The sequence below is a fragment of the Vidua macroura genome, chromosome 6 (assembly GCF_024509145.1).
Source record: "Vidua macroura isolate BioBank_ID:100142 chromosome 6, ASM2450914v1, whole genome shotgun sequence".
NCBI lineage: Eukaryota > Metazoa > Chordata > Aves > Passeriformes > Viduidae > Vidua > Vidua macroura.
The window spans coordinates 63,017,175-63,030,768 of NC_071576.1; the positions used below are offsets into that span (position 1 = coordinate 63,017,175).

Consider the following 13,594-nt stretch of genomic DNA (forward strand, 5'->3'; position numbering starts at 1 on the left):
ATCCTGGATTAAGTTATCTATGAGGCATTTGCAAAGATTGCTTCTCTTGTAACTTAAAGTAAAATTCAAGTTTGTATTTGGAAAGCACAGAGAACCCAGAAAAAGTGGAAGTTAGGGACAGGCATGTAAAGATAGCAGAATAGCTCAGTGTAAGACAGCACAAAAAGTAGAATTTGTGGAAGTACAGGAGGAGAAGCAGTGCAGTGTTTTACAGTGGGATGAAAATAGGTAAAAGCTGGATAGCTAAAAGTAGATGTTGGCCAGGCAGAGGAACAGGTGATGGGTATGGAAGGCTCAGGCTTGACTAAACCTTGAAATAGGAGTCTTGGCTCTTACCACAATGCAACTAATGTAGAAGTAAAAATAATAAGTCAGGTGTTTTATTATGACATGTGAGGATTGCCATCTGTGTCACTCTTTGAATTTGTTCTGTGTAGCCATTATATTTTTCTCAGAGACAAGATAGACAAAAAGTTAGGATCATACTACCAAGGGGAAAAGAAAAACCAACCCAAAATCCACAGCAAAAAAAATATTTTCTGTATGAGCATAAGACCTTCAGATGGACAGAAGTAGCTGGAACTCTTTGCTCAATATCCTAGGGCTCGCTGCTATCTGGGAGGCAAGACAAGGAGAGATGCTTCCAAGATGTTTTATTGCATCCTGTCATAATAAGAGTGATGCTTTTAATTGTTGCAGGCAAAAAATGTATCCTTGGAACACCCTTCCTGACTTTTGGAGCCACACCAGTGATTAACTTGGCTTGGTTAACCTGCAGCTGGGTTGCCAGACTCATAATTGCAAAAGTTTTAATTTCCCAAAGGAGAGAAAACCGTGTTAGCTGCAGCTCAGTGCAAGAACCTAGGCTTGGTGTGAACTCTGGGAATGAGACACCATGAAAGGCTAGTCTTCAGCTACATTGCATCCTGATGTCTGTAAAAACAAGGTGGCTTCCACATCTGGAGATTATTCACTGAAATAATGATTACCTCTGTATGACAGGCTAGCAGAAGGATTTTGTTCTCCATGTGTCCTGTTCTGTTATCCTGTTATGCTGAAATTGACTCTGTAAATTTGAATGTGTTGCAATTTACCATTAAAACACTCAATATTTATTTTAAAAGTAAAAATACAAGACTACAGCATTCAATGCAAAGCAGTTACAAGAAAGATACATAGCGTGGCTGTGCATTACAGCTGTGACTCCACTGGAGAAACCTCCAAGGGTTTAACTCACATGCACTAACTCCAGATACCTGCAGTCCTTGGCAGAGTCTCCAAATGAGAGGAGCCAGGATAGAGTCAGCAGAAAAACTCATGGTCAGTGTGATGCACATTTACATCACACTTCAGATGATGCCTGCTGCTGTGTCTGTGCTTTGAGAAGTAAGAGATAGCAAATAAAGGTTTTTTGTGGCCTTATAGCATGGCAGGACACTTTACGCTTGTCTGTTTAATTCAGTTTTTTACTGTCCTTGTGGGTGAATCTGTTTTGCAGCCCGCTGCATTTTGGACAAAGAGCTTTAGTTAATGGTGATGTGCTGTGGTTCAGTGGCAACAGGTGGATTTCAGACTAGGTCTGTGTAACCATTTCCACTCAGAACAAGGGGAAGGATAGGTACTCAGCCCTTGATAGCGTAAATGTGGGGCTGCCTTAAGGTGCTGCTTTGTGACAATGTGGAATTGTCCCACTATAGAGCAGGAATTTCCAGGGCTGCTCTCAAGCAGGATAGTGAGTCTTGCTGCAAGGATATCAAAGTTGTGTCTTTTCTGTTGTGCTAGAGTTTTGGCCTCGGTAAAACTGTGGTTTCCCTTAGCCCATTTACCATGTGTGTGAGAGACAGAAAAACAGAGATGCTTTAAAATTATTTAATAATAAATATTTTTAAGACTTGCTGAAAGAAGGTAGCATGGAAAACCTGACTGGATGATTTCAATGGCATCTTAATTTATAATGCTGTATGTGTGCTATACTCTACGCTATTAATTTTTCAATTGTCTCTTTAAAATCAACCTGCTTATGTAAAGAGAAACATTTCCATCCTTCCAGCTGCTGAAATGTGTTGAGAGCAGTGTGTGATACACTGGTCTTTGCCTGCTTGGGAGCTGCACTTGGAACTGCCTCATGAGCAGCTCCCCAAGGCTAGGATGTGAATGATAAATGTGTATTTGGCAAACTAATGAGTAAAGCCTGGAACACTGCCAGATAGTGGAGAAATGGAAATGTAATTGGTCACAAGGTTAGGGTTTTTCTGTTGCTTGGTTGGAAAAAGGCTCAAGAAGCAGGAGTTGCCTTGGGGAAAGCAAAGTCCTGCTATTTGCAGTCACACAAGTCTTGCTCTGGCTCAGCTGTCGTTTGTTTCCAGTGCTCTCTAGGTTGTTGTTAGTGCCATTCAGGTTGAGGGAGACTATTCAGCTGTATTTAGTTTAGCTTTTTTAAAGCTAAAGTAACAATCCCCAGTCTCTTTGGGAGAGGAGCAGATGCCTGACAAGCCTCACACACAGCAGATTAATGGGGAACCTTGGCAGAGCTGCAGCCAGAGCTGCCTGACACATTTACCAGGGCTGCCACTCCTTGAGTTGTGTAATGTGTAATCAGTAGTGTTTGCATGCAGAATGATTAGGTGCTACAGCCCCAGTTGAATTTTGTTTGATTTAAGGATTTGTATTATGCTGTTTCAAACACATCTTAACACAAACATGTTTTACAGATTACTGGCTCTGCTGTAGACCCAGCATGTTTCATCAGTACTTCTTTCTGTTTACAGTGAACTTCTTAAGAAATTGTTAGAAAGAAAGACATGAAATATTGCAAACCTCCCTCCTCATCCCCCCAGATAAAGTTAATCAAGTTGATTTGGACAGCTACTGACAACAAAATGAATTTTAGGGGAATGCTGAGTTGCCATCTGGAAACTTCCATTAATGTTAAAAATTCGAAGTACTTGAAAAATCATGTCCCAGCTCAGAAATTCTGAGCTTGCTTGCAGACAGGAGATTTCAAGAATAAGCATACATAGGTTCTTCTTATTTTTCTTCTCATTTCAGAGCTGTTTTATTATCCTCAAGCATGTAGACAAGCTTTTCTCAGCAGTCAGCAGACGTGGGTTTTTTGTAAACATGCTTGTAGTGATGTCAGAACCATAGCAACTGGGGAGTGTGTGAAAATACCAGGACTAGAACCCAAAATCTACCTTAACGAGCAAGAGTAACAGAGTTTTGTAAGGACAAGTAGGATCTCCTGCTGTCACCTTCTTGTTCATGAAGGTGTTCTCGTCCTCTTCTCCCTTGGTTTATAAATATAACCATCTGCATTTGAGAAATTGCTTTAATAAAGATAACTAGCATCCTCTCTATCAGACAGCATTTTATTAAGTTACTAATTCTGTTGCAAGCAGATTTATGTAAGCATTAGTGCTTTGGTAATCTCTTTTATGTAGTTAGAGAAGGAGATAAAAACGTAATAACATTGATATGTTCTGGCAAGCTGATCCTTTAGGTGTTGCTCTTGTTATTTCCTGTTTGCCTCTTTGAAACGATATTTTCCCTTTACTGTGTCTGGCTTGCTTCACAGTGCCTTGTAACAGCAGAGGTGGGTTTTGACATTCTGTAACCTTTGTTAAAGCACACTGATTGTTTTTTAATTATTAACACTTATTGGATTGTACATAGTATTTCCACGGGTGATTTCATTGCACAACCTTGTCCAACATTGCTTTTGCTTAGCTTGGATATGAAACCCAAGTCTAAAACCAAATACTTTGGCTGAAACTTCTGTATCTTATGTCAGTTATGGATTACCAGGTGTTTTGCATTATTGTCTTTACCCTTGATAAAATACAGCTATTAGCAGCTCAAGCAAGGCTGGCCTGCAGATCTGGCAGGGGAGAGGTAAAACATTGAAGAAAGAAAAAAGAGTGGGGGAAGGGGGAACAAGCTGTTTGGAAGGAGCTTTTTGGCTGCTGTTTCTGCCTTCCTACTTTGTATTCTGCAGCATCTCCCATCTTGATTACTTTTAATATCACGGTGATTTTCATAATTTACTTTGTGTTAATGTCTAGCAGTGCAGATTTGAAACCAGCCACATTTTGAGAGAGAGTATATGGCTGAGAATCCTGTTCCATTTTTCCCTGCCCCAAAAGACTTTCCTTTCTTGAAAAGTTCCTCCAAATAGCTGACCAAAAAGATGAAATATTGCCAATATTATGTCTTGGTCATATCAGTAGGTGTCCTGTCAGTTGTCAGCACTGGGTGAACACACCACTGGCTTGTGAATATTGTTTTCACGTTTGGGACTCTCACAGAGACTTCTGCTGCTTTGCTGTAGCATCTAGCATCTGTTTTTACTTAACTTCATACTTTTTTCAGAAACTACTGCATAGCTTAAAAGTGCATGGGTACCAGAGCATGTTTCAGTGGAGCAATGCTGAAAGCCAGAGGACTGTGTTGGTAAATGCACTTTCAAACCCTGTACCATAAGATGGTTCTTCATCATTCTAGGGTGTGCTTTATCTAGCACGTTTGCAAAAGAATATCCACGAGGCTGAGTAATGCATCCTCATTGTTAAAAATGTGCTGTAAGTAAAATAACTCTTACAAACTTGGAAGAGTGTGAATGTGGCGTTATTGAATGCGAAATGCATAATTGCCTGCAAGATTTGATACTGCAGTGATTTTCCTTGTTAGATGGTTGTAGAAGTACTGTATTTGGTGACTGAAATTATTATTGCAATTTTTTTCCAGGCGACTGGCTGGCAATGACCTTACTTTCATCCATCCAAAGGCCTTGTCCGGGTTGAAAGAACTCAAAGTTCTGTAAGTAATTGGGTTTTAGAGCTTCATAGCTTGCTCTATGCTTTCTTAGTGCATAGCCAGACTGTTTACTGGTAGGCTGGAGGAAATTTTTTGCCCTCTGTCCTGCTAAAGTATAGCTCTCCTACTATTTTTTCTTTACAAAGCCTGCTGGATGTGGTTAAGATGACAGTGATGAACTTCAGTAAACTATAATTACTGCATTTTATTAGAACACTTATTTGTTTCTGAAGTATATCTTGTAGCAGAAGAATCAGAGAAAAAATCCTAAAAAGAACATGTAAGCTTTTGTTGTTCTCCACCCCTTCAGCATACTCTGTCAGGTACCTGACATTATCAGGTAGTACTATTACTTAGAGATTTAATACACTCTTTGAATTATTCCCTACTGGCAGTAGAAAAAATTGCAATAGTTTGGTGCTTCTCCAGGTGAAAATGGCTTACTATTAAAAGAAGTCTTTTGTTTTTCTTTCTAAGATAAGCATTTTTATGGCAGTTGTTTTTCCATAGCTAAGGATAAAAAAAGCTTTCTGTTGTTTAAGGTTTTAACAAACTCTGTTTGAAAGCTGTAGCATTTCTGATCATGTAAATACTTCCAAATGCTAGCAGTGTAATAGTTAGTTAATTAAAGAGATATTAAAAAAAAAAAAAAGCAGACGTTGAGGTTTTAAAGACAAAAACACAGACACTATTACCAGGGTACGGATTAGGGAGCTGCCCATTTGCAATACCATTTGCTACGGTATTTTGTAAATTGAATGCAAAGTGTCAAAGCTCTTGAAGACCTATCCATTGCAACACTAACACTGGAGGTGCCTGAAATTCTAGCAGTCCTTGGAAAAATGTGGGACATGGGTCTTAATTAACAGTTGTCTGCTTGAATTTTTACCCCAGTATGTGCCAAAACTGAGTAAGATTTTATGAGGTTATTTACATTCTCTTTATAAAAGAACTCACATGACATATATTGTCCTGTAAGACAATTTTAAAGAAACTCACAACAATATTCAGCTTGGCCCAATGGTACTTTGTTGTGAGCACACTTTGTAAATTAGATTGTTAATGCATTGTGTATTGACGCAACTTCAGGAAATATTAGAGGTTTGTGTGTTTTCTAGCATGTGTAAGATTATTCAACAAGAAAACAATAAAATATCATGTCTTGTAGCAAATTTGTCCTAGTGTTGTTTAACCTCTTCAGTGAGTTCCCAAGGGAATTTCAGCATATTGTATCACAGCTTGTTCTCTGCAAATTAATGCTGTTAATGAATGAGTTGTCAATAAAACTGAAATAGACCATTGTTTCATTGTTGCCTTTGGGCATCTGGTCTTGAGAATTCTACGTGCATTTACAGACACCAGAAATCTGAGAAACCACAACAGGACTGTGGGCTTTTCTGTTACCTCTACCTTTGATAAAGATGATTGCCCAATTCCACTTTACTAACACAGTGGATTTTTACAGAACCCTCCAGAACAATCAGCTGAAGACTGTTCCTAACGAGGCCATCAGAGGATTGAGTGGCTTGCAGTCCTTGTAAGTTGCCTTACTTTGCTTTTGGTTTGGGATTGCTCTCCGAGTTCCACTTTCAGTCACTCTGTACACCTTTGCTTCATTCTACAGACTTAAGAACTATAATGATGTATGTGTAATAATGTACCTGGAGTTTCTGAAAGTGCAATTGCAACTGGAACCAAGTTTCTAAATTAAAATCTGTGACGAATTTCATTTGTCATCTTTGGTGGAGTGACCCAAATGCAAACTCTTTCAAAACTCCAGCACCGGGTACAAGATTGCTGTGTGAATGCAGTGGTGGTGTAGTTAAACTCTAAGCCCTCTTGCACATCCCGAGCTATTTAAGCAATTCTTAAATGTTATGCAAAAATGAATGATGCCCAAGTCTTTTGTATCCAGAGCAGGAAAAGGGATTTCTGGGAAGAAGTATTACTTGAGGCATGCCCAGTACTGGTTTTGGGAAGGTGTTGCAATCTCACAGACAGTTATGGATACCTCAGCCATCGTTGCCAGTTGCACATAAGCTATTTCATATGTGCTTATGCTATCTCATGGCTTATTATGTTTTATAAAGCATCTTAATCAGCCCTTAATAGTTAATTACAGCTCTCTAGGTGGTAGATGCCTATCACTGTGAGGAGGAGGAGGTGGGAGGAGCTGTAAGATATTTCCTCCTTCCCACTTACCTCCAGAGAGAGAGGGAGGGGAAGAGAGTGTAAATTATCTGTTCTCTCTGTGCCAAAGTTCAGGTTTGTGGCCCAAGACCCTGTTGCTTTCATATTACGGATTTTTGGAAGGGGGGGGAAAAAAAGAAAAAAAAAAAAAAGAAAAAAAAAAAAAAAGTTTTGCGAAATAGATTTGCAAACTGTTGCATGACTTTTGCTTTTGCAAAGGTGCTTTTCTGCATTCCCTAAGCTTGGATCTTGGCCCTACTTGTTGCAGCTGCTTGGATATTCCAGTAAGCAGGGATTTCAGTGTCCAAATTTCACTCTTGTTTTTAACATGTGCATAGAAGAGAAAATACCTTGGTCTTGGTGCAAATACTATGAATTGTAAAAAAAGCCCTTCAAATTGCATAAGAATAAACCTTTAGTAATAATTTAAAACAAAAGCTTCTTCTTGGCTTCCAGCATTTCTTTGATGGCAAAAAGAGAAACTGCTTTAGTAAAAATATGTAGTTTGTCTACAAATCATCCATTCTTTTTTATACATATTTACAGTAATGTTTATAAATATTTATACATATTTACAGTAATGTTTGTTCTCTAATTAAAGTTCAAAATAGTAAATCTCCAGTTGCTGGAGATGGTAATTTGATAATTTTATGTGCAAAAGGGAAGGAACAAAATTTAAGAGGAAAAAAAAAAGAATGAATAAATTCAGTCATTATCTCTCTTCTTTTAAAATTAATTTGTTTTAAAATATTTTTGGGAAGATGGCTCTGTTAGAGCTATTTTTTAAAAAGCAAACATTTTCTTTTTGAACAAAATAGTAGGATAATTATGTAAGGTTGTATAATGTAATCATTATAATCACTTGACCAAAACATCCTTACAATTAAGATATAATAGTATCAATTTCAAATGTGGTGAGATTTCCCTTTCTAGGAGCTTCATTATTCAAAGGCAGATGATAAACTATATAAATTTTAGGATGATGAAAAAGGAGGAAATTAGGCTAATAAGTAGTAGCAGCAAGCTGCTTGTTGCTTCTTTTTCTGAGGAAAAGCAAACTGAGATTTCCAAATAACCATTGGAAATACGGTGGGCAAGTCCAGCCTGGAAGTCACTGGTACAAGAGGCACAGACAGTTCTGAGCTGGAAGGATCCCTGGATCCAGCTCTCTAGGAAACTGAATTAATGAATAAATGAGTTACACAGGGATTGGAGCCATGACCTTGGTGTTAGTAGCACTATGCTCTAACCAGCTGAGCTCATCTCAAGCTCAGGAGGATTTTATCTTGGCTTTTTTTTTTTCCTGTCCACTGATGTGATTGAGCCTTTGGTTTGTAATTTGTTAGAATGGGCAGGAATTTGAGAATAAATTGGGTTTTGAGACAAGTGAGTGAGAGATGAAAAGCATTTTTTTCTGTGCAATTTGTTTACTTCACCAGAATGCATTCCTGTGATTTTAATGAATTTTAGGAAAACTTTGTTAGCATTACTCATGCATAATTACACTGGTTATGCATATCCCTTAGTAATGCAGATAGCCCCTTCTGGCAGAGGAATGGAAGAATGGTCCTCTGAATTTTGTGTCTGAACATGGAAACATAAGTGTCAGCATCCTGCTTTATTGTATTAAAAAATAAGGGAAAAAGTGATTTATTCTCCTTCCTAAGGAATTTTTGTTAATTCAAAACTCCCAGATTGCTGGAAGCTTATTTTAAAACAAATAATTAATTGCAAAATATATGTTAGAAGAGCCTGCTTCTACTCTTTTATATGATCTCCATCCCAAACCTACAGGTTTAAACATTACTGAACTGTCCCTCTTTTGGCAGTTTCCCAGTTTGCTCTGAAGTATGGTTCAGGGGTATTTTTTTGTTGGTGAAGGCACAAACTATTTCCTCACAAAACTTGATAGTATATTGATGATCATTTCATTTGAAACACCTTTAGAAGTGTTTTCTGTCTTAATGTGCTCCAGTTTTTAGCTTCCCAGAAGGCAGTTGCCGCAGTGTGGTATGCATTAGCAAACTCAGTAAACAGACCTGGGAGGAGATAAAGGAGATGGTTACAGGAGCTTCATGGTCTGGAGTGTTATTTTACAGCTGGTGAGTAGCCAGCCTGGTTCAGAATACTGAATGACAGCTCTTTATTTGCTCTTTGCATTGAATATTTTTTCTCAGCTCTGGCCTCCAGAAGAGAGTTAGAACAGGGCTCTTTATATGGAGGTGAAATTTAGCAAAATTACAGAGTTGTACTGAGTGGAAGCTTGCTGTTTAGCACCCAGAAAAGTTTATCTGGCAGGATGTGTGCTCACATTGCAAGATGCTGTGATAGGTGTGGCTGTGGGACAGCTCTGCCGAGGGAGAAGCCACTGGTTGTCCAGCTTGTGCCTCTTTTAGTAGCTGAAAAACCTGACAAAGAGCTTCACAAATGTCAACAATAGTCTTGATGCGTTTGGGTTACTGCAAAGCATCAGCAGCATGTTTTTGTTACTACAAGGCCAGTGAAGAGGTGTACCTTGTGTTTTAGGTCTGGAGATGGTGTTGGTGAGGTTTGTGGGCAGTCCCAGGGTCACACAGAGAGCACAGTGCTGGAGCTGCTTCCTGGGAGCTGCTGGGAAGCCATTGAGGAAAGTCTCCTCTAAGTGCCTTGGCATATTTGACTGTGATGACTTATTTTGTCTTTTTTCTGAGCTTTGACCCAGAACCTGGGGATCTGTAAAATGGGTCTGTGAACTGCAGCAATCTTTAGGGTTGCTCTGATTGACCACAGAGACACAGCTACTTAGGAATAGTCTAGTACAATCCCCAGTGTGTGACAAATATTGGAATTACACTATTTAAACAAAGACTTTCAGATGCTTTACAAAGGAAAACTTTATTCCACTTGAATAAAAAAAAAAACCCACAAACCTAATTGCCACTGTGCATTTGCCATCAATCCAGGAGTCTTTTGAATGCCTGTCAGTATCTGCTAATGTATTGGGTACAATTTAATGTAATTGGAGTTCTGCTGCCCGGCACATGTGCGCTCTTGTCCACATGCAGAGAATATTGGAGCATGCTGCAGCCGCGGTTCAAAGCCCTGCAGCCTAGCAGTTCTGCCAGATTCCCCAAGGGTGGGATCTGGGATCCTGCCACGTGGTACTGAGCTGTGCCAGCTCCTGCCTCTCCTGGCGTGTGCGTGTCCACCCGAGCTGCACGGGCGAGGTCTCCGCCTGTGGTCAGCAGGCATTTTCTGCAGCGCCTGCTGGCACCTCGGCTCCCTGAACAGCCTGACCTGCTCCCAGCACGTCCATAACCAGTCCCTCAGCCTGCTGCCCTGTCTTAGGAGGCTGCAGCAGCCTTGAGGCACGAACGTATGGGATGGATGAACTGGGATGGGATATGTTTTCTGGGAGTGGGAATCATCTTGGCCCAGGTGGGAAAGGCTGGGGTCCTAATGTAGAACTGAAAGGAGTGAGAGCAGAATCATGCTTTGCAGGGTAAAGATGTATGGTAGAAGCACGGGGACAGAGAATGGAAGCATATTTCAATCATATCTAAAAATATAAATATGACTGAAATATGTCTTAATTTATAACATTAAACATATGAAATGTGTGTAATAGTCTAAATTAATTTTAATGTCTGTTTATAAATTAATACAAATTTAAATGATTTTAAATTAATTCAGACATATTTAAAATATATGCTATAGCACATATCAGCTGCAGTCTCGAATTTCTAGCTTTTTTGTATTTTAGGAAGGGTTCCTTATTCAGATTAAGTTAATATCTGTATTTATTAAAGAAGTCAAATGTAGAAACATTCTGCTGGTAATGAAACTGTCCAATTTTAAGCCATAGTTAATGTTGCTGACTATTTCAGTAACATAAACCATAAATGCAAAATGTGTCAGAAGGGAAGATCCCTAAATTTGGAGAGAACAATGCAAATATAATCTTATATCAAAAATTACGTAGTTCCGTTCTAATTCTGCTTCTTCTTGAAGAGTGCTTTAGGGCTTCAGTTGATAATTTTGTGATTCTGGAGTGTAGAGTTTGGAAGGACAAGACGTGTCTGTAGGGACAGCAGTGTCTGGGAGGCTGTGGAAGGTGTTCCTCTACAGCAATGGCTAGGCCAAGTTAAGAGCTTTAACTGGTGTTATAGGTAGTATGCACCCCGTACTGTGGCAGGTGTGTTTTCAGCTAAGCACCTTGTAATGGTTTGTCTTCAGAGGTTTTCTAGTTTCCTGCTTTGCTGTTATTAAGGGGTTAAAGGGCATCAGCCCTCAGATTTAGTCTCTGTTAAGAAATGGGATTAATCAGAATGGGAATGGAAGAAATTGACACATTTTCTCTTTAACCTGCAAAACCAATACAGACTTAAATACGCTGAATATGTATTTCTTCCTTGAATATTTAGAGGTAAGAATGTGTAAGAGCTCTTCTGAGCGTATCTGATTGTGCTGAAAAGCCTTTAAATATACTGCTTTGTATACTTCACATATTTTTCTGTGCCATCTTTACCTGAGCTATGTTTTATTGTGAACAAGTGAGCTATGTTTTATTGTGAACTTCAGGAATTTCTGGCGTTATTGTAGCTTTTTTTTTAACTGTCTGGGCTTGCTTAAGGAATCGCTAAGTTTAAATAAAATCAGGGAATTATTTAGAAATTGAATGATCGGAAACTTAAATGAGATGGTGAAAGTTAAATAGTATGTAGGCAAAATTAGCTGAATCCTCTGTGGGTGCTTTGCAGCAAACTGTGACCTTTGAGTGGTACACCTGAACAGATGTGAAGAAAGAGATGTGCTGGCACATCAGTACTAGTGATGGAAACAGCTTCAGCATGTATCATTAGTTCTGAGGGCTGCTGTAAATTTGTCTTTGAGTAAAGCAAATCCTTGTGTTGATGTTCTCAACACGTACTGCAGAAAGAGCCACTGCTTGATCCAGTGAGCAAACTCTCGAGAGTTCTAAAGTGCCTCTGTTAACATGGGTTACTGCCTCCCACGGTGGCAGGATTTCCCAGGTACCAGCCTTATCTACACTCAACTTCAGGACTAAAAACCTACTCCACTGTTACTGGAGTGATTTCTTTGTGGTTTCTGAAGGAGCACTTTAAAGAGCACTGTTCTTTAATGATTGCCATTGAGCAGAAGTGGTTTAACACAAGGGCTGGGAGTGATTTGCCTTTTATTAACATCAGCAGTAAACTCCTGCTGTACAAGGCTGTTAATTAGGCTATTAGTGCACGTCTGTTAAAACTTCCTAGTCGCTGAAGCCTGGAAGACTGCCTGTGGTCACAGATGAGAGCTGGTGAGGCTGGTCCTGGAGGCCTCTCAGCTGTTACCTGTGGGGGATGCAGGCTGTAGGGCAGCTGCCCTGAGCAGTGTGTGTAGGTCTGTGTGTAAAATCTCATTTATATGCGTGTGTTAGATTTGGAGCTTCTATTCATTTGAATTGGGGTAGGCGTTCTTACTAGTTCTGGTTTCCTTAAAGCAGAGTCAATTGTTTGAAGAGCTTGCTGTGTCCTATTTTAACAGTATATCAAATACTGATGTTTAGGTTTCTATCATTCTCCTGCTCTTTTCTTCTTCTGGAGTTGGTGCTTGTGTGAGGAGGGAACATGAGAGGAATAAAAGTGAAGACGACAGCTCCACAACTGAATTCTTAATTTATAGACTAAAATATAAGGATCTCTCACAAGCCAGTGCCTATAAGAAAGCTGGAATTGAAGTGACTTCTGAAATATTAGGGTCTAATTTGAAGAATATACTTGTATCTTTAACAATACAATGGAAGAAGACTTTGTACAAAGTCCAGTCCAAGCAAAGAATATTGCTTGTTCTTTGTTAAATATTGGAGCTAGGGAATATTCCCCTAACTACCTTAAAGAAAAGTTGTGGTCCTTAATTGTTAATGTTTTGTGAAGGTTGTCAAATATTTTCGGTTTGTTTTTCAGTTGTTTCACTAAGTGCTTTGTTATGTGCATTCCACACTAAATGGGAGTGTTTCAGCTGTGTTTTGTGCATTCAGTATCATGTGGATAAGCTTTGACTGTTTGGAAGAGAAAGAAAAATAACCATGGCCTATTAGGCTCTTAGGAGAAATGGATGAACACAAAAAATTGTGGATGAGGCCAAATAACTTAAAAACACCTCTTTCACTTTCCAAACCTCCCTGGTAGTGTCAGTGGTGCGTGGTGGTGTTCCTTCCCCCTCATCTTTGCTGCTGTGGGCTGGAGAAGATAAACACAACAGCTGGGATGGCTGTGGAGAGCCATGGTTTGAAGTGTGGTACTTGGGTACGGGATCCTCCTGTCCTGGGGGACAGAGGCCTTGGCAAAGCCAGCTGGAAACGCGGGGTGCAGCATCATCTCCGTGCCTGTCTCTGTTCTCCCTGGCTGAGTTCAGCTCCCTCACTGTGTGCAGCCACCTCCCCCTGCTCACCTCCTCCTTTAAGGGTGGGAGAGGAGGAGCACGGTGTGTGCTTTTGGTTTCCAAAGCCTCCTAGAATAAATGGGATTTAGCAAGGTGCCAGTGGAAGTACAGATGGACTAGATGAGTAGGGACAATGATCGAGGCCTGTCTCTTGAGTATGCTGCTTCTC

The 13,594-nt window shown here is 39.7% G+C and overlaps 1 protein-coding gene across 4 annotated transcripts in view; it reads left to right on the plus strand.

Annotated features, from left to right (window-relative positions):
* Positions 1 to 13,594, plus strand: part of LGR4 (leucine rich repeat containing G protein-coupled receptor 4) — a 74,354-nt gene that overhangs the window by 43,481 nt on the left and 17,279 nt on the right. For all 4 annotated transcript variants that reach the window (XM_053980276.1, XM_053980275.1, XM_053980277.1 and 1 more), the window contains exons 3-4: positions 4,744 to 4,815; positions 6,278 to 6,349. In XM_053980276.1, the coding sequence (XP_053836251.1) occupies positions 4,744 to 4,815; positions 6,278 to 6,349 (144 nt within the window). The remainder of the gene's footprint in view (positions 1 to 4,743; positions 4,816 to 6,277; positions 6,350 to 13,594) is intronic.